Source organism: Chlamydotis macqueenii, chromosome 18 (assembly GCF_036417535.1).
Source record: "Chlamydotis macqueenii isolate bChlMac1 chromosome 18, bChlMac1.mat, whole genome shotgun sequence".
Lineage (NCBI taxonomy): Eukaryota > Metazoa > Chordata > Aves > Otidiformes > Otididae > Chlamydotis > Chlamydotis macqueenii.
Genome location: NC_141573.1, coordinates 929809 through 949955, shown reverse-complemented (window position 1 = coordinate 949955; position 20147 = coordinate 929809). Strand labels below are relative to the sequence as shown.

The 20147-nt window shown below is 55.1% G+C and overlaps 2 protein-coding genes across 3 annotated transcripts; both read right to left on the bottom strand.

Annotated features, from left to right (window-relative positions):
• Positions 1–520: 520 nt before the first annotated feature.
• On the bottom strand, positions 521–6812 carry GAA (alpha glucosidase). The gene is made up of 19 exons (XM_086762688.1): positions 6438–6812; positions 6219–6364; positions 5695–5860; positions 5419–5515; positions 5216–5335; positions 4940–5058; positions 4691–4822; positions 4421–4531; positions 4160–4273; positions 3958–4042; positions 3732–3849; positions 3261–3394; positions 2976–3127; positions 2700–2848; positions 2452–2593; positions 2133–2231; positions 1816–1980; positions 1212–1364; positions 521–970 (listed from the first exon to the last, which is right to left on the bottom strand). Exons 1-19 carry the CDS (start codon positions 6810–6812, stop codon positions 911–913), a joined length of 2637 nt encoding a protein of 878 aa, XP_086618814.1. The 3' UTR covers positions 521–910.
• A 243-nt stretch (positions 6813–7055) lies between these two features.
• Positions 7056–20145, bottom strand: CCDC40 (coiled-coil domain 40 molecular ruler complex subunit). Of its 2 annotated transcripts, none has more exons than XM_086762683.1 (20): positions 20014–20145; positions 19716–19841; positions 18890–19021; positions 18363–18534; positions 18018–18175; positions 17400–17483; positions 17092–17311; positions 16094–16251; positions 15107–15229; positions 14610–14731; positions 13637–13880; positions 13347–13529; positions 11932–12177; positions 10955–11168; positions 10238–10407; positions 10028–10119; positions 9318–9438; positions 8470–8658; positions 8078–8236; positions 7056–7409 (listed from the first exon to the last, which is right to left on the bottom strand). In XM_086762683.1, the coding sequence occupies exons 2-20, from the start codon at positions 19812–19814 to the stop codon at positions 7164–7166; spliced, it is 3132 nt and encodes a 1043-aa protein (XP_086618809.1). In that variant the 5' UTR covers positions 19815–19841; positions 20014–20145; the 3' UTR covers positions 7056–7163. The 2 variants fall into 2 exon arrangements, with proteins under 2 accessions (XP_086618809.1, XP_086618810.1); XM_086762684.1 differs by having other exon boundaries at positions 18929–19021.
• Between the last annotated feature and the right edge of the window lie 2 nt (positions 20146–20147).

Here is a 20147-nt window from a genome sequence, read left to right as displayed (position 1 = left end):
GTTCCCCTGGAGCTGAGCACGTCCCTGCCAGCTCCCGGCGCCGCGGTCTCCGTGCAGCCCTGCCCGCTGCCAGCCCTGCCGCGGAGGGGCAGCTGCGCACCCCCGGGGGAAAAGGGGCCAGCGGGTGCCAGCGAGGGGTACGGTTTCATTTAGCAAAACACACAAAGTGCCCAGAGTCCCCGAGGTGCCCAGGCCCAGGGGTGACGGTGTCTGCTCCTTCCCTGCACGGCAGAGGCTCGACCAGAGCTGCACGCTGGGGGCCAGGGCTGGCGGCCCCCGCGGGGCTCGGAGCCAGCAGGACAGAGGGGCCGAGGGGCTCTGCGGCACGGCCGGGGCCGCGGGAGTGGCCAGGGGTCCCCCAGCGCTCTGGGAAATGGGGTGAAGCGTGCACGGGGCGCAGGCGATCCTGCTGGAACGAGCAGGGGGGTCCCAGCCGGGGGGCGAGGGCTGAGCCAGGGCTCGGCAGCACGTTTTGGGACAGGCAGCGGCAGAGAGGGGCACGGACAGGGCCGAGGGCTGCTCCCAGCGAACAGCAGCTTTATTCACCGCAGTGCTCCCCCACCCCTCTGCGCGGAACCCCCTCCCCAAAGCACAGCCAGGAGACCCCTCGCAGTCCCTCCACGGGTTACCAGCTCCACACGTTAACGGCTTTGCTGTCTCACGAGGCACTTGGGTCTTTTTTTCCCCCATTTTGGAGGAGATGAGAGTTTCCCATCCCCGGGGGTTGTGCAAGCCACCGACGCGCGTGCGGTGCACGCATCCCCGGTGAAGGGAAGCCCAGGCCCAGCAGCCGCGCTGCGTGGGAAGAGCAGCAGCAGCGCTGGTTCTACACAGGACGGGACGGATTCGGCCCCAGCGCCGGAGGGAGCAGCATCGCCTCTCCCCGCCGAGTCCCGGGTCCAGCGCGGGCTCAGGACCAAGTGATCACAAACGGCTCCCACATCGGCAGCGACACGGGGACCCTCAGCACCTGAGGGGCAGAAGGAAGGGTCAGCACGGTGAGAACGGGCCGGGACGGAGCCCAGGGGGTGTCAGCGCCGAGGGGGTGGCCTGCCCCCCCGGGGTATACACAGAGACCCCCCCAGAAGGGGGCCCATAGCAGGCAGCCCCAGGAGGACCGTGCCATCGCTGGGGCCAAACCCTGCCGGCCCCTTCCCAGCCGGCAGCTGCCCCCACCGCCGCCCCCTCCCGCAGCAAGGACAAGCACTCGCCTGGGTGTCGCTGCGGTAGGAGAAGTCGCCCACGAGGGCACCGTTGGCCAGGACCTGCTGGGGAGGGCTGGTGACGCCCAGCACGGTCACGGCCTCCAGCAGGACCCCGTCGAGGTGGGCGCTGGCCCGCAGGAGCTGGCTGAGCACGGCACCCTGCGGGGACAGGGGGCTGTCACCTCACGCCCCCAGCTCCCAGCCACCCTGCACGCACCCAGGGCTCCTCGGCGCGCCCTGCCCAACGCGCTGCCCGTCTGCGGGGCACCGAGCCCGGGGGGACGGGTGGTCTGTGCCCACTGGAGAGGGGCAAAGCCCCTTATTGGAGGGATGGGGCTGGAGAGCATCCGCCGCCGTGCGGCACTGCGGGTGCAAGAAGAGAGCAGCCAGCTCCTCAGCGCAGCCTCACCCCTCCTAAGGGGGCTGCTGGGGGGTACAGCCCCCACGGGACCCCAGCACCCACCAGCGCACAGCTGGCGCTCAGCCTGGCTCTTTCGGCAAGCGCAGCATGGCTGCACCAAGGGCCGCGTGCCCCAGGGCCACCGGCACCGCGTGTGGCAGCGAACCCCCCTGCGCGGATGCCCCCTGCCAGCAGCCCCCCCTCGCTCACGCGTGTGGCCAGGAAGAGGATCTCGGTGTAGTCGCCCTTCTCAAAGGTCTGCCAGCTCTCCCCGTCGTCCCAGAACAAGTCTCCCCTGGCGAAGCCGTCCGGCGTCAGCGCCACGACCAAGGCCATCCCCTTCTCGCGGGACTCGGCAGTGCTGAACGCAGGCTCCTGGGGCGCGGGGTCAGGCGCAGCTCCCCGCGCTGCCGGGACCGCTTGCCCCCAGCCCCGGCTGAGCACCACCGGCTCGTTGGGCGATGTCCCGTCTGCCGGTGACTGTGCTGCAGCCCCAGGCACTTCACTGCAGTGTGGAGGAGACTCACCTGCAAGGGCAGGATGTGTCCTGCGCGGACATGGACGTTAATGGTGTCCAGGGGAGCCGGCAAGAGGATCCACTGCCCTTTGCTGCGGATGGTGGAGTCCTAAACGACAACAAAGACAGGGAGGCACAGGGTGCAGCGCACCCAAGGGCGTCCCAGCCCAGCGCCGCGGCCCTTGGACGGCCCTGAGCGAAGGCAGGCGAGGCACCAGTCCTGAACGCAGCCCTCGGGGGCCGGTGCCAGCGGTGGGGTGCAGGAACGCAGGCAGGGCCCCGCAGGGAACCCCCCCGAGCGCCCCGCAGCACGGCGGGCGAGCACCCACCCCCGCGAGGCTGTACCACGTCCCCCTCGGGAAGTAGCCGCTGACTTTGGTCTTTCCTGCCTCCAGCACAGGGGTGACGAGCAGCCCCCCGCCCCACAGCAGCTGGCGGTCCACGGCCCAGGTGTTGGGGTCCTCGGGGAACCTGGGGAAGGACGGGGAGGGGCAGCGCCAGGGAAACCCTGCACCCACCTCCCGCTGAGCCCGGCGGGGACCGGCACCCATCGGCCGCGGCACTCATCAGCACTCACTCGAGGAAGAGGGGCCGCGCCACCGTCTCGCCGGCAGTGTGAGCCCGGTGGAAGAGGGTGTAGAGGAAGGGCAGGAGGGCGTAGCGGAGGCGGAGGGCGTTCCTCATGGCGGCCTGGGCGGCCGGGCTGAAGGCGTAGGGCTCCTGCGGCTGCCAGGGAGAAGCCGACGGGGGATGCTCGGAGCACGCGGGGAGGACGCCGGGCGCCTTTTGGGGAGGTGGGATGGACTCCCCCCCTGCCCGCTGCCCGGTGGGGCAAGGGGCCCCCGGCGCTCACCCGGGCGCCGTGGTCATTGTGATTCCTCATGAAGGGGTAGAAGGCGCCCAGCTGGGTCCAGCGCACGCACAGCTCCTCGGAGGTGTCGCCCAAGAAGCCGCAGATGTCGGCACCCACCAGCGGTACCCCGAAGAGGTTGAAGAGCAGCACCTCTGCAGAGGGAGCGCAGAGAGCATGGGGGCTCCGCGGCACCGGGGGCAGGGAGCCCACGGAGAAGCCCCTGGCGGCGGGGGAGGCGCAGGGGGAAAGTGGGGGCAGATGTGGCCCCAGCGCCCCGCAGCCTACCTGGTATGGAGTAATACAGCTGCTCCCAGTCGCTGCCGACGTCCCCTGTCCAGTGCCCCGCATAGCGCCCGTGCCCAGCAAACGTGGAGCGTGAGATGACGAAGGGGCGCTTGCCCCGGACCCTCAGCAGTGCGCTGCGGGCAGGGTGGGGTCAGCTCAGCACCGCCCGGCCGGGGAGGGGGCTCAGCCCCCTGCCAGCGCAGAGGTGGCACGTGCAGGGGCAGGCGCCCAGCGCCATCTCGCCCACGGCGCAGGTGACACGGGACAGCGCTCAGGACACAATCCCGCAGCCCAGGACCCAGCACGGCCGTACCGCACCAGCTCCAGCACCGGGCTGGCAGCAGCAGGCACGCACTGCACTATAAACCAAACCCTCCCCCACCCCCCGATGCCCCCCATGCCCAAACTGCCCACCGCCGCAGCACGAGGAGGGGTCACTCTCCTGGCTCCCACATCCCCTCCCAGGCTTACTCGTGGGAGGCGATGGCCTCGGTGAGCCCGTACAGGCTGTGCAGGTTGTAGTGGGAGGACAGGTACTGCTGACTGGAGGCACAAATGGTCCCGGCTCGGAGCCGTCCCCCAAACACACCTGCACGGGCGAGGGTGAGCTTGGAGCCCGCTCCGTCCCGGAGCATCTCCCCGGCTCCTCCCGGGGATCCCGCAGCCCCGGGCAGAGGCTGGTACCCGCTCCCCGTACCTGGCACGTAGGGGGGCTGCTCCAGGCTGTTGTTGGGGCAGCCGTCCTGGGAGCCCTCCACAAAGCTGGATGGCTCGTTCATGTCCTGGGCAGGGCAGGGGAGGGTAGTGAATGGATGCCCTCACTGCCGCACTGGGACCCAGTGGAAGTGCAGGGCAGGGGCTGGGGAGCCGCAGCCGACAGCTCTGCAGGGACCACTCACAATCCACATGCCATCGAAGGGCACTTGCTCGTGGAAGTCCTTCACCATGTCATGCCACCACTTGTGAGTCTCTGGGTTGGTGAAGTCCGGGAAGGCTATCGGGCCCGGCCACACCTGCGGGAGGGAGGGAGGCAGCCACAGGCAAAGCCCCCCTGTTCCTGACCACTGCACCCCACGCATCCCACCAGGGCCACCCCCTCCAGCTCTTGGGGTCCTGCTCCCACAGCCCCAGTCAAGCCCCAGGCTGCTCCCCGCACACACCTTCCCAATCAGGGGTTGCCCCGTGGCGTTTCGGATGAACACCCCTCTCTTCAGCCCCTCGTCGTAGGGCTTGTAGGTGCCAGGAGGCCCCGAGCTGCTGATCCCGGGATCCTGGTGGGGCACAAAGCCGGGGCTTCACCAGCGGGGACAGGAACTGGCCTCCCCTGCCTTCCTCGGAGGAGGCTCCATCACCACCCTTGGGGGCAGCCGGAGACCCTGGCGCCAGCCCACCCATGCGGGAGCCGCGGCGCGGCCGGGGGCGTCACTCACCACGATCATGATGTACCTCAGCCCGCGGCGGTGGAAGTCCTGCACCATCTCCGGGTAGTCCTTAAAGCTTTTCTTGTTGTAGGTGAAATCCCTCTTGGCGTCCATGTAATCGATGTCGTTCCACTGCACGTCCTGTGGACCACAGCACTGTGCTCGCAGAGGAGCAGGGACCCCCGCCCCACGGAGGGGTCCCCATCAGCCCCCATGGCCGCTTTCGGGCAGAGGCTCCGGGGAGCAGCCGGGACCTACCAGGGGGAAGCGGGCTGCCGTCATGTTGGCCACGACCTGCCGGGTGATGTCGGTGGAGGAGTAGCCCCAGCGGCAGAGGTGGAAGCCCAGGCCCCAGTACGGGGGCATGAAGGGGAACCCTGGAAGCCGGGAGGGCGGGTGCTTGCCAGGCGGGCACAGGGACAGCCCAGCATAGCGCTGCCCCGCCGCCCCGCTCTGCCACGCCGTGCCGCTCGCAGCATCCCAGCAAAGCCATCCCGGGAGCGTCCACGCCCCCCACGCCTGGCTCGGCCCTACCGACAACGTCCAGGTACTGCCGCACCACGCTCTTGGGGTCGGGGCCCAGGAAGACGTAGAAGTCCAGGATCCCACCCGTCGTGCGCCAGGTCAGGGCGGGGCTGGGCTGCAGGAGCACGTCTGGGGAAGCACGAGTGCCGGGGGAACAAGCTGAGGAGGGGGACGGGGGCGAAGCCCGCACCCAGCGCCTCCACCAGACTCACCCATCGCGTTGCTGTTCAGCAGAAAGACGCCATGAGCCGAACCACCGTCCTCCATCCCCAGGTAGAAAGGGTGGGAGCCGTAGAGGTTGACCTGGGGCTGCAGCAGAGCACAGCGCGGTGCTGGCGAGGCTCCGCTGGAGACCCTGGCACAGCACCCACCCGCCCACCCGCCAGCCCCTAACCGCCAGCCAGAAGCGCCGTCACAGCTCGGGGTGCAAACCCAGGGCCTGCAAGCGTCGATGAGCCGTCTCCCTTTCCCCCAGCCCCGCTCCGTACCGCGGGCGCCATGTCCCGGTTCCAGAGGGTGACCCTGGTCCACGCCGTGTCAAGGACCAGCGGCGTCAGGTGCTCCCCCAGCCCAGAAATGAAACGGGAGGGCAGGGAGGTGGAGATCTGCAGGAACTGGTCTGCGAAGAAGAGGGGCGCGACGGTGGTGTTCAGCCTGCCAGGGAGAAAGGGAGAGTGGGGCAAACAGCCCCGGCACTGCCCAGCGGCCGGGGAGGAGGGGGCTCCGAGCTGGAGGACCCCCGGCCCTGCGTGGGGACACGGGTGCTCATCGCCACGGGAAACAAAACCAGGTTTCGTCTGAGCTCCGGGATCCTTGCTTCCCTTTCCAGCCCCCGAACTGCAGGGGGGGTGAAGGCAAAGCCCCCGCACCCCGTTCCCACACCCAGCGTCCCCCGCCGCACCCCTGCTCCCGTCCCGCCCATCACCGGGGCGCCAGGTCCCGCTCCCAGCCCCGATCCCCCCGGGAAGGCGAGCAGAGCCGGCACCCGGCCCGGGGCAGGACGGGCACTCACAGCACCCGCCCGCCGCGCTGCCGGTAGACGACGAGGCCGAAGGGGTCCTGGTTGACCCGCACCCCGTAGAGCGCGGGGGCTGCGCGGCCGCCCGCCCGCGGCCGGGCCAGGGGCACCTCGTAGCGCTGCCGAGCCGGGTCCCGCAGCTGCGGGGCAGAGATGGGGGAGGTCGGTTAGGGTGCGGGGGACCGGGGGACCGGGGCGGGGGCCGGGCCGCACCGTGAAGCGCAGGCGGGTGGGGGTCTCCAGCCCCACGTCCAGGCGCAGGCTGTCCACCGCCCCCGGCAGGAAGCTGGCGGCGACGCGGCGGAGCTGGGCGCTGTAGCCGGTGGCGGTGACCGTCAGGTTCTCCGCCCGGTAGCTGCGGTAGCCGCGGGGGAAGAAGCACCCGGGCGGGCCGGGGCCGGGGCCGGCGGGCGCGTAGCAGCAGCCCCGCGCCTCGCAGCCCGCCCGCGCCAGCAGCCGCTCGGGGCCGCAGTCGAAGCGGTCGCCCGGGGGCACCTGGCAGCCGGCGGCCCCGGGGCCGCTCGCCGCGGCGGGGACCAGCAGCGCCAGCAGCGCGGCGACAGCGACCCGCGGCCCCGGCCCCGGCATGGCCCCGCCGGCCCGGCCGCCCGGCAGCCGCGGCGCGCCCGGGCCCCGTCGCGCTGCTGCCGTCTGTGGGGCGGGCCCGGCCCCGGCCCCGCGCCTCCCCCTCCCCGGAGCGGGCCCGGCCCCGGAGCTTCCGGAACAGGCGGGGGGAGAGCGGGGCCCGAAAGCCAAGGCTGCACCTGCCGCTAAGCGCAGGGCGGCCCGCCTCTTGCAGCAAAGGTGAAGCGTAAAAAGAAACAAACCACAGAAGGTTGCAACGCCACGTCTTTAATAAATACCACACCGCACACACGCCCACATTTGTTCACTTACGCAGCCGAGAACAGGCCCAGAGGGCTCGGTGTGCTGTGACTGTCAGGCCTCCTGCGAGCCCAGCCTGGATTCCAGGCACTGACCGAGCCACTGCAGGGCCCTGCGGTGCTGGGGATGCTCCTGCCCGACCCGCTGGACAATGGCGCTCACGGCCCGGAGCCGGTCCTGCAGTTTCTGCTGCTCGCGTCGCCAGGCTCCTTCGGTGCGGCACAGGGGAGAGTACTTCCCTTCCTTCAGCGCCTCCAGATGCTTCTGGCGGGTCTGGTAGGCCACAATCTCCAAAAGGTTCTGAGAAAAGCAACAACGGGAATTGCTGTGACAGCAGACTGCACACAGAGAACAACGAAATCGACGCGGTTGTTACAGGTGCTGTAACAAGGAAATCCACGCGGTTCCTGTCCCAGGTGCTGTAACCACCGTGTTTTGAAGTGGAAGGGACAGTGCTATGCACGCCCCATGGTAACAGCCAAACAGCACCCCCATTCCGAGTGTTGCAGAGGTCCCGTAGTGTCACAGAATTCCATAAATCAGAGAAATACCCACGCATACAAGGCAACTCTTGCCAGGACAGAGTTTCACCAACTTAAAAACTTCGCAGGAGGTCACTCAAGACCTTGGGCCGGCTCTCAAACTGGTAACATGCCCACGGGTGGCCGGCCAGCGCTCACAAAGGACAGGTGTCAGGTATTTTCAAGATACAAACAACATCCCCCTGGCTGGCGTTTCCAGTGAGTGCCGCCTCACTGAGCGCAACTGCAGCGTCAGCTCAGGACCACTGTGAGCCCTCAAACTGCGCTCACTGAACTTCAAGTGTTGCTAAAACTACACAGCAAGCGCGCCCAGGTCAGGACGGAGGTGAGACAAAGGGACAGGGAGCTGGCAACAGAAGCAAGGTTCCAGCAGGTTCCAGCAGGTTCCATTTGGCTCCCCGGCAGCAAGGAAGCGGAAGCGCTCACCCATCGTTTCTTGTTCCGAAGCCATTCTGCGTCTGAATCGAGGTCATGGAACTCAGCCTGCAGTCTGCACAGTTCCTGCTGCTTTTCCGAGAAGGAGGCACTAAGGGACGCTTGGGTGCTCTCCAGCTCCAGGATGGTTTTGTTGCAGTCTTGAGTGTTCTAGCAGATGGAGAGAAGGAAAGGGCAGATTTCGGTTCTTTGGTTCAGCTGCATTCCCGGCCATCTTCCCAGACCTGCTGTTGGTTTTTTTTTTAACATGTATAGAGCTTCCAAAGCCCGCCCCCTGTGCAATGCCATACCTGTGCAGGGTCTGTGTTCGGACACCCCATCACAGCCATCACAAGGCAAATTCAGGCTACCTGAACTCTCGCTGCCCTGCTTTACTTGCTCACCTTCTGAGTTTCGCTGATCTTCTTTCTTAGCTCCTGTTTCTTGCGGTGGAAGTCACTCTTGGTGAGATGTTTCTTATCTGTTCTGTTCTGGCCCTCTCCACGAATTGCTATTGCCTCTCTACGAGAAACAGATGCCTCCATATCACGAATCATCTTCTCCTGCTGCTTCATTAGCTGGCCATAGCGGACCTGCCATTTGTCAAGATATAAAATAGGCTGAAAATAATGAATGCTTACAAACGGCATCTAACTGAAGTCTTCTGTGCGGCACATCCTATCAACATAAACCAGATACACGTGAGCCTTGGCAAGCCAGATTTGCTCTAAATCCACAGCTAGTTTGCCCTGTGTGGATCTGGAAGGCAGAGGGCTGGATTATCAACTCGGCTAAAGTCATCTTCAAAATGTTTCACTGGAACTGATAAGCAATAGCCAAAGCCAAAGAGCAGAGGTGTCCTGGGAATGAAAGGGAAGAGCTGCTTTGCCAGAAGACAGATCTAAGCAGTGATTAAGATGATGCAATATTTAGCAATCAACATTCCTTTGCTTATAAATCGAGGTCACAGAATAAGGTGGCAGACATACCACATTTTAAGTAGATTTCTCAGGTATATCCAGATTCTGCTGCAGCCTACGACACAGCACGCCCAGGAACAGATAAAGTGCACGCGTGCTGGATGTACTTAATTGAACCTAGCTGCAGGGTGGTAAGATTTCCAGTCTGCTATGGCCTTGAAGATGCTATTTCTCCAGCCTCTTTCTCATCTCCTGCCTTATGATTCAGCAGCTCCAAAGCCAAATATGTTGTGTGCAGCTTCCCCTCCTCAGTCCTCTTCCCAGTGGCTTACCTGCATCCTATGAATCTCTGCTCTCATGGCTTGGATTTCGCCTTGTCCTGCCTCAGAATCCACCGCTGCGCGCATCTCTTTTGTCAGCTGGATCTTTTTCTCCCACAGCATGATTTGATGCCTTCAGTGACAGAAAGGGAAAACAGCACCCTTGTAAACACCAGAGAGGATGCTCTCTCCCTCTGCATCAGTGGCAGCGTGCTCCCGCGATCGATTCTGAACAGAGCTGAATGGTTCAGCAGAAACTAAGAATTTGCATACAGGACGTTCAATAGGGCAGCAACAGAGCTGCGTGAAATCAGACAGGAAGCTCCGCAATTTAGAAAATGGCGTGATGACTGTAAAAACAAGCAAGCCCAGACTGACAGGGGCTGATGGACCCTGATTAATTTCCCAGTGCAGCATACTTGCTCTGAGTTACTGGTAGAGAAGATAGCATGCAGAGTCTTCCCATACAGATCTTGGCAACATCCAGCACAAGCATACTGGAATCGTGAAATCCTCTCAGCTCTTGCTGGTTCCAGAGACAGCTAAAGCACCTTTCAGTTTCTGCATTTAAAAATTCATTAAACTCGCTTTTATCTTTCCAAGGACAGAAGCACACTTGCTGGTGCTGGTTCAGTTTGATAACTGGAGAAGAAAAGTAACATGGACACATATACAAAAGTTCAAAGACTGTGGCACAAAGCAAGAATCTCTCTGGTACCTACTCTGCTTCCACCAGGCTGTTCAGGAGTCTTTCCTTCTCCTCAGTCAGTTGACTGTGCTTCTCCTGCATCTCAACTGCTTCTTTTTCTGCTGCCTAGATTGGAGAAGCACAAACCAATACAACATTGTCAGACTGAGAAAGATGGGTCACTATTTGCCTCCAATCTCCATGGGAAGTTGAGACCTGGAAATGAGATGTCAAGCCTCTGTACCTTGAGAGAGCGTACAAACTCGTTCTCTGTGATCATGTTGCCATATTGCAGCTCCTCGAAGCTGCTGTTGTTCTTGTTGATCAACACATTCAACTTTATCAAGTCATTGGACATGTTCCTCATGTGACGTTCGATGTCTCTCTGTTCTTTTATTTCCTGCTGAATTTCATCTACAGATGAAAGGAAAAAAAGTCTTAAAATTCCCAGGAGCACTGGGTGGAGTGCAGGCCAGGTGTGACAAACTGCTATTAGACCAGACAACAGTGCATGCAGAGCCACCTGTCCCCCACATACCCAGCCAAAACATTTTTCCACAAGCCCAAAAATCAAACGAGGTTTTGAAGGAGATTACTGTGAGAAGAGTTGGTTTCGGCTAAGGGAAGTACTATCATTGGCAGGGACATTTACCTACCGACTACTTGCAAACCTTATTTAAGAAGTGTAACACGTGACATGGTCACTTTGAGTTCGACTGTGTCAGTTAAGGCAGCAGGATTGATTGTTACAGGAAATAACAACATGCAAAACAGCAGAAGGTGCCTGGCCCTTGGCCCCCGAGGCCCGGACGGAGACCATCTGCATTACTGCTCACATATATACCGGAGCACCGAGGGCATGCTTTGGTGAAGGTCTAGCATTACCCGTCTGTAAGCCTTCCCTCCCTTTTTTCTCCGTTCCTTGATGAACACTTGAAGAACGAGTTAGGGAATGACTTACTCTCAGTACGCACTTTCCTCTGCTGCATTATTGTGATCTGTTTCTTTAACATATCCAAGGAGCCCATTTGTTCCTCCTGCTCGTGTGTTAACTTGACCAGCTCTTTCTGCAGAGTGAGCCAGTACTTCTGTAGCGTCATCACCTCAGAATTCTGTTCTTCTATCTGCTTGGTCAGCCTGTTGATCTCAATTTCCAATGGTGCCAATTCTTGCCCCTGTAGGAGGGCAAAGCTTGGGATTAATCAGGCAGAAGATGCCGGAGCACTTGTTTATAGCATCATTGCAAAAGGCTGGTCCAGCCGCTGAGATGCCTACTAAATACTTCCACTATCCTGTTATTTTGCCAGTCAGTTACCTTCTGCCTCCATTTCCCGTGAGTTCGACGGGACTAATCGTTCCTGGCCTCACGGGAATAAATGCAACGGAGGCCCGAAAAGTTCTCTGGGGTGGGAGGGCCCTGTCAGCTCTTACAACAGGTACCTTGGGACACCCAAATGTTTGCAAAGCGTATACCACAGCAATCATTTTTGCACTGGTATCCATAAAGGTCTTACAGCTCTCAGCGCTAGGGATCATCTGGGCACGATCTGAATGGGGACAGCCATCAAGCGACTTCAGTCACTCTGCATGTTCCATTCTCCCCTCGTCAGTCTTTGCAGGTTTTATAAGGAGATCCTATTTACTCCCAGAGTATTGATGTCATTCAACATTCTCATCAGGTGTAGGCATCTCCCTGCAGAAATCTGTGCCAGGCACACCCTCATTCCACAGTTCCCTGATGCCAGCTCCTCTTTGCATGCGTTAAGAACAGTTTGTCAAATGTGAACATTCACATTAACTAGTGCAGCTTTTAAATCACAATACTGATGTCTGAGAGTTGTAACTATCCAGCACTTATGCAGTTACATTTACCGAGGGCATCTGTGGTCACCACAAAGAACAAAATCAAGTTTGGGATTGAAATGTAAACGTCCGTACCCCCTGCTGAGAAAGCATCATCTCCAGTCTCTTGTTGCACTGGCTGATGAGCCCATCCTTGCTCTCGGTCAGGACTCTGCACTTCGCAATCTCACTTTCCTGGCAGCTGATCAGATCATGGACATTTTTTATTTCCTTGTCCAGCTCACACAGTGTTTTCTGGAGAATTGTCAGCCTGCAGTTGGTATGAGTTGCATTCAGAATAACCTGGGCCAAATCATTCTCAACCTTGGAAGAATGCAGCTCCTAGGAATATCAACAGACAGAAGACAAATCACTGTAACCTACAGCAACTTACTGATTTGTAATGCTCACTTATCAAAGCACAGGAATCGGGGGATTTAGATTCTCCTCAGGTCTCCCAGGTCTGTACGAGTAGCTGTGAGCAAGCTACTGACTCTCTCTGTACCTTTGTTTCTCCATCTATTGACAGAGATAGATAGCAAAATTTACCTCTGCCATAAGGCTGTTGAAAAGCCTCAAGGACCCTAAATGTCCCAAAACCCCTTAGGAGACCACACCCATCACTTCTGTAATTATCTTCCCTGCCTGGATGTCTCTAGTTACCTGGCTAACCGTAGCAGGACTTTCTCCACCACACCTGACTAACACATCCCTCGCCTGACCACCAGACTAGCCAGAAAGTGGGGCTGTGCCCTTTGTTTGAGTGCAGTATGAATGCAGCCAGGCAATTTCCAAGAGCCTGTCTGCTACTTCTGCAGAGCCTGGACCAACTGCGAGAGGTACGCTTTGGTCTTTTCCAAGTCCGTGGTCTCTGCACTACATTCTACTGTGCGACACAGATGTTAATAGGAGTCAACGTGGAGTATCCCCTCGTTTGTGTATCTGTCAGAAAGCGAGGTGGAGGGGCCTCGCACAATGAACACCAACCCTAGATACTATCCTGTATCTTGTTGCTTTTCTGTCTGTACCAGTTATACACTCCCAAAGAGAGCAATCATGCCATAAAGAACTCTGGTCTGGTTTGACTGTTCCCTGGACGTAATCCTTACTCAGAACCTGAGAGCATACCTACATCACATTCCATGATGCAGTACAGAGATACGCTTAGTTTCCTGCAGAGTACCGAAGTACTACTTATCCACTGTCTTCCTCCAATTCATAAGAACTGGGAATTCTTTGTAGTAAATACTCCCAGGATTCATCATTCTGCCCCATTTTTAAGTAAAGAAAGAATAGTATGTTATGTGTCAGGCCTTTTTGGCCAAACTCTCTCACATACACCAGAATCCTGCAATAAGATCACGGGAAGAATCAAACTGGAGTCGCAAACTCAGCAGACCTTCAATTGCTGACCTGAAAACTAGAATGAAGACACTGACGAAACACACTTGAGAAACACTGCTCTAGGCGGTTTCCTTCCCCTGCCCTCCCAAACGGGAGAAGTACCATACCAGATCTGTTTTCCTCCTACGAAGTTTTGCAGCCAGCTGTGAGAACTGCTTTGTGGCTTTGCTGGACATCATCTGGTCCTGAAGCTTTGCCATGATTTCATTCTCCAACCGCTCTTTGACATCAGTTCCTTTCTCTATATCCCTACTGATGGACTGCAGCTCATTCAGATGAGCAGCTTGATTCTAAAAAGTAGGGAAGACAGGGACAGGATCAATACAACTGCTTGGGGAAGGGTATTAAATGCCCGTGTCCATTTCAAAAAGATTCTTCTTCCAAGGACTCTTCTCACCATCTTGGTCCTGTTGAAGGCCTGCTCTGTCTCATGGAGAACGCGAGTATAGGTGCCAGATTCAACCTTCAAGGCCTCCTGCCTTGAAAGGCACTGGGCAATCAGTTTCTTTGTTGTGTTGGCATCATTCTGTGCACGGCTCAGGAGGGTGACAAGTAGCTCGTTCTTCTCCTCCTCTTTCCTGATGGACTTTCTACAGTCATGGATGTCTGTTTCTAGCGACTTGAGGTCATGTCTGCATTTGCTGGAGAGGCAGAGGATGGAAAATCACCACAGGGATTGACTCGTGTGCTGAGCAGTCGTCTACAAATTCCTCTTTTCAAACATGCTGTTGCAGCAATGACTGACCAGGAAGACAGATCTCTACAAATGCTAGTCCGCTGTGACAGTGCAGAGCCACCAGAAGATGGATGGAGACATTAAGATTTAAAGGGAAATGTTAATTCCTCCTTTCAGTCCTGTCCCCACCACCCCATTTCTTACCAGGATGCCACCATATGGCACATTGTTTGTCCTCAGCGAATCAGTCAATCTTTAAGACTCCAGACCAAATAAACACTTCCCTCGGCAACAATAGGAAGGTCTTCCTGAAGATTTCTAAAGGGATCACAAAACCCTAACCAAAAGTGATAGATAAATCCTTCCTGATGTCTAGCTCTTTGGATTGAGAGAGGTTGCAAAGGTGAAGGATCGTTTTTAAAAAAATAAAATATGAATAGAAAAACTCTAAACAGCTTTAAAAAACCCACACATTTCGAGGGCGAGTTGTGTTTTGGATAAAAAAAAATAGCAACAAAGAACTGTGCTTCTTATCCTTTAACCTTCTTATGTGCTTTAGAGCAGTACACTTGTTCTGCCTGACATATCCTGCAAATACAGTAATAATCCTGACAGAAGACATACTGCCCCTTCCAGAACCCCTCCTGTCCAAACTATCTGAGGTCTCTCCCAGGACTGTCTTCAGACACCACACCTCAGCAACTCTTGTGTGGCAATATAAGCCTCGTCTCTTTGCTTCATTCCAGCCAAGCTGCTATTCCAGTGGTTCATCAATCGCTTCTTCTCCATGTTAACAGCCTGTACCTCCATACAAGCCTAGGGAAGAGAGAATTGGTAGACAGGATGAATCTATGTTGTGTTGAAAAACCAAATTAACATTACAATGCAGTATTTTTTTCTGTTCATGCCATGCTGGGCAGGAACAGCTTCACCTAACGTGTCTTTGGTTTACAGTCACACCAGACCACAGAGCACAGGTCTGAAACAAAAAAAAAACACTGAGAAGGTGGGGGAGGAAGTTATTTACAGGCAATTCTTAAGGACAAAGGAGAAAAAAAGTCTTCGTTCCTCCAAACAGGAACAAACCATACAGCTCTGGCCTACATTGTACCTACCATGCGAGCACGAGCCAAAGGGGTTAGTCTTTCCAGAGGGAAATATTAACCAGCAGCTAAAAAAGCACCCTCCTACCTCATTTACTGCTTGCCGAGTTACTTTTGTGTCTTCTGCCTGGGCCACAAGCTGAGCTTCAAACAGAGCAATCTGTTCTTGTAGTTCGTAGGCTTTTCTTGTTAAGCGGTCTAGTAGAAGATCCTAGAGAGTCAGAGCCAAACAGGTCAGGATGAGCAACATAATCTCAGCCTTAACCAACTGTGTTCTGCCAGCATAACATAGGCTAGAAAAGGAATTAAGTTGGCAACTGGATTAGATTTGATTCCTCCTGAAACTTCTCCATTCATATATAAATGACTCATTAATGTGGCAGTGACAACTTTCAAAAGCAGTGAAACCTTCGTTGCTGATTTTTTATTATTCCACTAGCAGTAGTAAATTGAGACGTCAGATCTGCAGCAGCACTCATTCCTGTCAGCATGGATTGTACGGTGCCACCTCTCCAGCAGCTGGGAATCTTAATAATTTATGTTTCAAAATCCTTTGTTAAAAAACATCTAAATCCATTTGATTTCAACCGTTTGCATGCAATTCTGCATTAATAACCGGTTTGTGTCCTGCTGCAAGCAGCAGGCAGCAGAGGGAGCTCCAGCACACCAACTGCCGCAGTTCAATTTCAAAGTTCACTTTTCACTGTGAAACTCACTGTGACTCAATAATTCTCGAGACTTGAACACACGATACTTCTGCACTAAATATCTTCCTGCTCCTACACCCCTTTTGCTTGAGTGAAGAGTGATTTACTATGATAAGGCTAGTCAAAAACCTTTGGCCAGTACATGCCACTATCTTAGTGGTGGGGATTCTTCTCATTTTCAGACAAGCCTAATTTGGAGGGGGTTTGTTTTGGAGTTTTTTTCCAGTTATTTGAGAAACATATCCCCACACATCTTCCACGGTTCAGTCACTACAAGTTCTGACAAGGCAGCGTGTCCTCCAAGACTCACCACTAACTGTCACCTGTATTCATTTATTTATGTATTTGAAAGCTGTTTTACTTGATACCTGTTTTTTCTTTTCCACCTCAGCCTGGACCTTCTCTGCCTCAGCCTTCTTCATCGACTGTTTCATGAGTAAGATATTATGACGCATCTCCTCGTCCATATTCTGCATGTAGAAGAGACGCAAGGCCAGGTTTTCAGCCTGGGTCTGCATTGCAGAAACTGGAGAGGCAGGAAAAAAAAATATTCACAGAAAAGTATGTTTGCAGGACATGCTTTAAGCAAAGATTAAAGGGAAAGAAATATAGAAGCACCCAAAGCAAAACCTGCACACCTACCAGCTAAATCAGCCCTCCCTGAAATAAGAATTTACATCAGCTTTGGAGTATAGCTCCACAAGCAAAGCTAAATTCTTGGTAAGCGATTCCTTGATTCCCAGCACACAGAAACCCAGGAAATCAAAGAAGGGGCCTCAGGAAGCTGTGAATCCACCTCTCTGCCCCAAAACAGAACTGTCTCTTTCTCAGTCTGAGAATGCTTCTCTAATTTTTTCAATAACCTGCAAAAACTTTGTAGGCAATTTATTTTAATGCTTAGCTATCCTTGCTGTTGAAATTGTTTTACTGTTTCTTATCCTGCAACACAAAAAGAACGAGTGAAGTCCATTTCCTTGGCTGGAATGCGCTGCCGCATGGCTGGTGCTCTCATCCTCCTGGATGTCCCTAATGACCTCCAGCCTTTGCAAGCTCATCGCACCCTTACAGAGACACAGGGAAACATAACAGAGCTGCGGGAATTTTCCTCCTGCTAAGTCACTGAACAGCCCACCTGCCAGAACCATTTGTTTTAGCCCTAAAGACCTTCTTAGAAGTACAACATGGCAACATGGTCTTAGAAACAATATGAATTATATGGCAACAAACATCTGTGAAAGTTTTCAATGAGCACATTATTCCTGACGAATTTTACTGTATTTTTCAATACAATGCCTGACTTATTTCCTGTTTCTAGTACTATGTAAAGAAATGAATTTGAATATATTACAAGGACTGCCTCAGTCACCTTTCTTGCGTTCATCATCTGTGTTCTGACGTATTTTCTTGTGAGTCAGCCTGAGGCCCTCCAGTTCCTCATCCAGCTGCCGACGCGCTGCGGCCATCTGAGAATGGCGGTCATGGCTCTTCTCCAGTTCCATCTGCAGATGGGCCAGCTGCTCCTGTGCTCCATAAAGAATCACCCCAAGCTCTTCTCTCTGCACTTTGCTCTTTTTCGTTGCTGTCCTCTGCAAACACAAGAGGAAATCAGCTAGCTCACTTCAGCCCAGACAGGGATGGGCTTCTGTGGGAAGGCAAAGAAAGAATGTCATATACCAGTTCCTGAAGCTCTAGGTTCACTTTTTCCATCTGCTTAGTAAGGTAATTCTTCAGGGCAGCCTGGAATCTTCTCATGAGAGGCTGTAAAGAAGTATGATGTAGATAAACTTTAACATACTTGTGTAAATAAATTATGAAAAAACCTTACTGCTACTCCCACTACTAAACAAAACGTATCTTCTGCCACAGACACTTGCGTTCTGATTTTAGCTACACTCACTGTAGCAAGTGAGAAGAGTTACGTAGCGGGTGTTTGTTGACAGCAGAAGGTGACCACTGAGAATATTTGAAAGTCAGAAACATGTCAGAAGAGCTACATCTGAGAACCCATCCGCTCACTCTTCTCTGTCAGGAGTACTGACGAGTACCAGATTTACCCACTACACTGCTCGCTTCTGAACCTGCAACCTTGAGGCTAATACTGAGGGGGTACACACATTCAGGAGTCAGTACTTCTGCAGAAGCTATTTTTAAACATGTAGTTTTAGCATACAGCTAAGCCACTGCTTACAATTTACCTTGCATAAGCCACTGCTTACAATTTACCTCACATATTTTCTACAAATAAAATGGCAAGTCTACAAAGAAGAATGACAAGATTCGAGGACTTCTCACATGTTCTGGATCCAAGACAACCAGTTCTTTTTCTTCTATGGTTTCTTCACTTCTTCCACTTATTTCATGTTCCCCAGCTCCACGCGGTTGGCATTCCTTTTCCCATCTTTGGTCACCATGCTCACTAGCAAGCTGATCAAACCGCTCAAAGGCAGACTCTGAATAGAGAGAAATGGGTTCTCTAATGTTACCTGGACCCCATCCCCCCAAAAAAAGAAAAAGGCTTAGATTTCATCATATTGTGCCTCCAGTTGGATTAACAATGACCAGAAAGGGAGAAAACTAGAAACTGTGCTTGATAGAGGGTATCAAGGATTGTACTCTTGATAAGGAACTGAACGATACCTGACTCTGTGCGGCTGCTCAACCCCTCTGACAACGCAGGTGCCTGCAGAGGAGCTCCTGAAGATGTGTGGGAAGGGTTTCCTCTGTCTGTCACTGGCTGCTCCATGTCACCCAATTCAGGAGGACAACTGTCAAATTCTACTTTGTCCAAGGAAGTCCCAGGAGATTTTTCCTGAAACAAAACCCATCACCTGAAATAGCTTTTCAATCTAACTTCATTTGCCCCTGAAAATCCGCTTATTTTTGTCATCATGAGACATGAATAATGCAGACAAAAAAAAATCAAGTGCACAGCTATACTGGCTAAGTTGTGGCACTCCCGATTAAAAAAACCCTACACATATAGAGCACAACAAAGGAACCTCTCCAGTTTTGTCAGAACTTTTGTGTACTTCTTGCTTGACCAGTTAGCTTTTCTCTGTTCCAATTCTGTGTTTGTTTGCAGCAAAATACTGCACCAGAAGAACATGAAGTTAGTGGTCATATGTTCTGGGAATGAGTGTATACATGTTATAACAGTGCCTCACTTCTGCAGGACCAGCCAACAGCTCTGTCGCTCCACAGACCTCTCTTCCTGCTGGAGGAAACGTCTCTTCTTGGTCCTCTGGCGGAACAGACTCTTCCTCTTCATTGTCGTTCCGGGCCTCTGCCTCTGCGGCCTCGCGTACAACGCAGGCGAGAAGCAGAACAGCAGCATTATACCGGGCTCTGTACTTTGTTTAACCTGAACACTACAGTGTTGTAACTCTGCTTTTTGTCACAGGGCACAGAAGTTTAATCCCATTCGCAAAAACGGTCACCCAGCTAGCACCAAGAGAGTAAAGATCCTGACAAAAATTCTACATACCACTTTTAATTTCACGTGTCTTTCTAGCTCACATCATTTTTTTAAATGCTCTTAGGGATTTATTAAAGAAAGTCTTCCAGCCTGCACTACATGTAGCCAAATTATTCACTTCTTTCTTTTTAAGATACACTGTTTTATTCCATATCATCATTTCCCAAATTAAAATATTGTGCAGTATCAATGGAAGAAAAGAAACTTATCACCAACAAACCTTAAAAAAAGAGCTTGAGTACGTGCATCTGTGAAATGGGAATAACTTCCTTTTTAGAGTGTCTGCAACAGAAATGTGCTAAGAACTGAGAGAAACACATATTTCAAGATGCTGCTGATGCACAGGACAGTAACTAAATTTACTTTTTAGTGGCTTTTTTTTTAATATGTGGGGCAGGACTGCAATAATTGCTCGCTTGTTTTACTTTTTCCTACAGAAGCTGCTTCCATGAAGGCACCGCTCAGTAAGGAACGCAGGGAACGCGCTGCCCTGTGAACGTTTCAAAGCAAATCACCTCCATAGCCAGATGCGACGGAACTCGGATCACATCCTGCTCAGCGGGGCCCAGTTCCACCCCCGATCCCTCTGCTGCGGCGCCGGGGGCCTCCTCCATGGTGCGGGGCCTAGGGCCGGCCTGTGCCTGCGTCAGGAGAGAGGGTCGGCACCAGCGCCCGGCTGCCCGGGCCCCTCCGCCGCGGGGCTGGGCACGGGCACGGGCACGGGCACGGGCACGGGCACGGGCACACACGGGACTGGGGCGGTGGCGGTACCGGGCCGGGCGGTACCGGGCCGCGGCCCAGCCCCGCACTCACCCGCCGCCGGCCGCAGCATCTTCCCGTTGCCAGGCGACGCGTCAACACCCGGTCACGTGAGCGCTGCGGGCCGCACCACCTCAGCCCGCGAAGGGGGACTCGGGCCGCACCACCTCAGCCCATGGGCGGGGGGG

Bases quoted from the DNA above. Each gene is read 5' to 3' on its own strand.
- GAA (XM_086762688.1), bottom strand. From the start codon at position 6,812: ATGCCGGGGCCGGGGCCGCGGGTCGCTGTCGCCGCGCTGCTGGCGCTG. The intron at 5,861-6,218 runs GTGAGTGCCCGT...TCTCCCTGGCAG, and splicing joins CAGCGCGGCGGGCGGGTGCT to GCTGAACACCACCGTCGCGC. The intron at 4,274-4,420 runs GTGTGTGCGGGG...TCCCTCCCGCAG, and splicing joins GGCAACCCCTGATTGGGAAG to GTGTGGCCGGGCCCGATAGC.
- CCDC40 (XM_086762683.1), bottom strand. From the start codon at position 19,814: ATGGAGGAGGCCCCCGGCGCCGCAGCAGAGGGATCGGGGGTGGAACTG. The intron at 18,535-18,889 runs GTGAGGCACTGT...GTTTTGTTTCAG, and splicing joins TGTTGGCTGGTCCTGCAGAA to GAAAAATCTCCTGGGACTTC. The intron at 12,178-13,346 runs GTATGGTACTTC...TGATATTCCTAG, and splicing joins GTAGGAGGAAAACAGATCTG to GAGCTGCATTCTTCCAAGGT.